General features: G+C 40.2%; 1 protein-coding gene across 1 annotated transcript; it reads right to left on the bottom strand.

Annotated features, from left to right (window-relative positions):
- Positions 1–990: 990 nt before the first annotated feature.
- LOC132304896 (uncharacterized) lies at positions 991–1,569 on the bottom strand. The gene is made up of 2 exons (XM_059802596.1): positions 1,369–1,569; positions 991–1,218 (listed from the first exon to the last, which is right to left on the bottom strand). Exons 1-2 carry the CDS (start codon positions 1,567–1,569, stop codon positions 991–993), a joined length of 429 nt encoding a protein of 142 aa, XP_059658579.1.
- Between the last annotated feature and the right edge of the window lie 820 nt (positions 1,570–2,389).

Genomic DNA, 2,389 nt, shown 5'->3' with positions numbered 1-2,389 from the left:
TGTGCTTGTTAGCACCCTATTTTATATTTTCAGAAATGACCATTTTGCCCTTTGGGCTATTTTTGTCCGGTTTTCTTGTAATTCGCTTCCGCTACCTTCTTTTGAGTTCTGTGACTTCACGGGAAGTCATTGATGTGTCTTGGGAATAATATACATTCTAGGGACGTCATTTCCATGTAAAATGATTATTTTGCCCCTGGGGGCTTATTTGTCATATTTCTGATTTTTTTACTTCCGCGTCAATTCTCATTGAGTTCCACGACCTCATGGAAGGTCATCAAAGTGTGTTAGAGGTGTGTTATGCCTTGGGATACCGTTATCTTGTTTCTTACTTCTGCATTCTGGATTCGTTATCGGATCCACGTTCGGTTCATCAAAAGACGCGCTGGCCTAAAAATTAGGGCCATCACATTTTCATAAATTCAAAGTGGTCCAATTGAGAATCAACTCCGATCATAGCCTTCATCAAGCTCATTAACTTTGTCTTCTATGGTAAAGCTCAACTCCCATAAGAAATAGATGAAATTAAAGCTTAAATCTTGAGATTTTAGAGAGAAAAAGTGTATTCTAGAGAGAAAAAGGAGGTCTCGGCTATGAAGGAGAAAGAATGCCAAAAATCTAAGTATATGGCCTATTTGTGTAATGCTTGGTCAATGTGGGGTCCACTTTGACCCACCAATTGACTATCTTGCCCTTCCATGCATATAAATACCCTAGACATGCTATATATATAAAATAAAACACACAACCACATAGATATATCCCAATTAATAAAATATAAAATGTAATGATCCCGAAAAGTAGCCCCAATAATGAAAAATCTGGGTACGGGACCTCCCGGACCAAAAATCCAAAATTTTGAAAAATGCCCAAAAAATGGAAAATTGAGAAATGTCACAATCTCCCTAATTTAAAGAGATTTTGTCCCCGAAATCATTCCATACCTAGGGCAAAAAACAATTCCGGGTACTTAAAATGGACTTCTTGTTCTCATTCCCAAGTAACCTCCTCAACTCCGTGATATCTCCATAGAACCTTCATTAGCGGCATTGTTTTGTCACTAAACAGCTTTGGTCGTATGTCAAGGATCTGAATTAGTCCCTCCTCGTAGGAAACATCATCATCCATGTCCGTATCAACCCAACTTAGAACGTAAGAAGGATACGGCTCATACTTCCGTAGCATCGACATATAAAAAACATTATGGAGTTTGTCCATCTGTGGTGGCAATGCAAGTTTGTAGGTAACCTTTTCTACTAGCTCCAGAATCTCAAAAGGCTCAATAAATCATGGCGACAACTTGCTACTCTTCCCGAACTTCAACAATCCTTTCCGTGGAGTAACCCGAAGAAAAACGTGGTCCCCTACCTTGAAGGATAATAGTCGTCTCCGCCTATCTGCATAACCTTTCTGTTGGCTCTGAGATGTCAGCAATCTCTTTCTAATCAACTTGATCTTCTTTGTAATATCAAGCATGATGTCTGGTCCCAAGGTGGCTATCTCGCCCACCTCTGTCCAATAAACAGGAGATTGACAAGGCCTATCATACAACGCCTCAAATAGAACCATCTCAATGCTCGACTTATAACTGTTGTTGTAGGCAAACTCAATAAATGGCAAATATCCTCCCAACTACCACCTAAGTTAAGTACACAGGCCTGAAGCATGTCCTCCAAAATCTAGATGGTACGCTCCGAATGGTCGTCCGTCTGTGGATAGAATGTCGTACTAAAATGTAGCAGTAAACCAAATGCTATGTGAAGTTCATCCCAAAACTTCGATGTAAACTTGGCATCCCTATCCGAACAATAGACAATGGAACTCCATTACAATAAACTCCCATTTCCACCGCGCTACCGGTAATGGGTGCAATAAACCAGTGGGTCTCTGGTGCTCGGCCTTCACCTGCTAACAAGTGAGGCATCTAGCCACAAACTATGCTACACCTTTCTTTATTCCACCACCAATACTGACATCTCAAATTGTGATACATCTTGGTACCACCTGGATGAACTGCAAAGCTGGAAGTATGGAATTCCCGTAGAACATTCTCACAACAATTAACGGGAACAACCATCAAACCTCTGAACTGTAGACCTCCATCTGCATGTAAGGTCCAATCTTTCACTATCTCACCACTAGAAATCAATGTGTGAATGACATCCAAATTTGGATCCTGTCTCTATGACTCAATCATTCGACCAACATGTGATACCCCCGGATTCCCGAATGCGGGTTGGCCAGGCCCACGCCCGAATACCCGAGGATATCAAAAACAAATCGGTAATAAACGAACATAGAGTACAAAAGAATAAAGAAGAATAAATAAAATGCTGACAAGAAACTAAAATGATAATCTAATAATAAACCTCAGAATATATTTTCATTA

The sequence above is a fragment of the Cornus florida genome, unplaced genomic scaffold (genome assembly GCF_030987335.1).
Source record: "Cornus florida cultivar Cherokee Brave unplaced genomic scaffold, ASM3098733v1 CherokeeBrave_3.0.0_Hap2_Chr04, whole genome shotgun sequence".
In the NCBI taxonomy this organism is placed as follows: Eukaryota; Viridiplantae; Streptophyta; class Magnoliopsida; order Cornales; family Cornaceae; genus Cornus; species Cornus florida.
Note: the sequence above shows the minus strand (reverse complement) of the source record. Positions and strands in the feature narration are given on the sequence as shown.

What these genes read in the sequence shown, in the direction of transcription:
- LOC132304896 (XM_059802596.1), bottom strand. Translation starts at nt 1,569, where the DNA reads ATGGTTCTATTTGAGGCGTTGTATGATAGGCCTTGTCAATCTCCTGTT. An exon ending in GACGACTATTATCCTTCAAG is followed by an intron (nt 1,219 to 1,368) that starts GTAGGGGACCAC and finishes TTGCCACCACAG; the next exon opens with ATGGACAAACTCCATAATGT.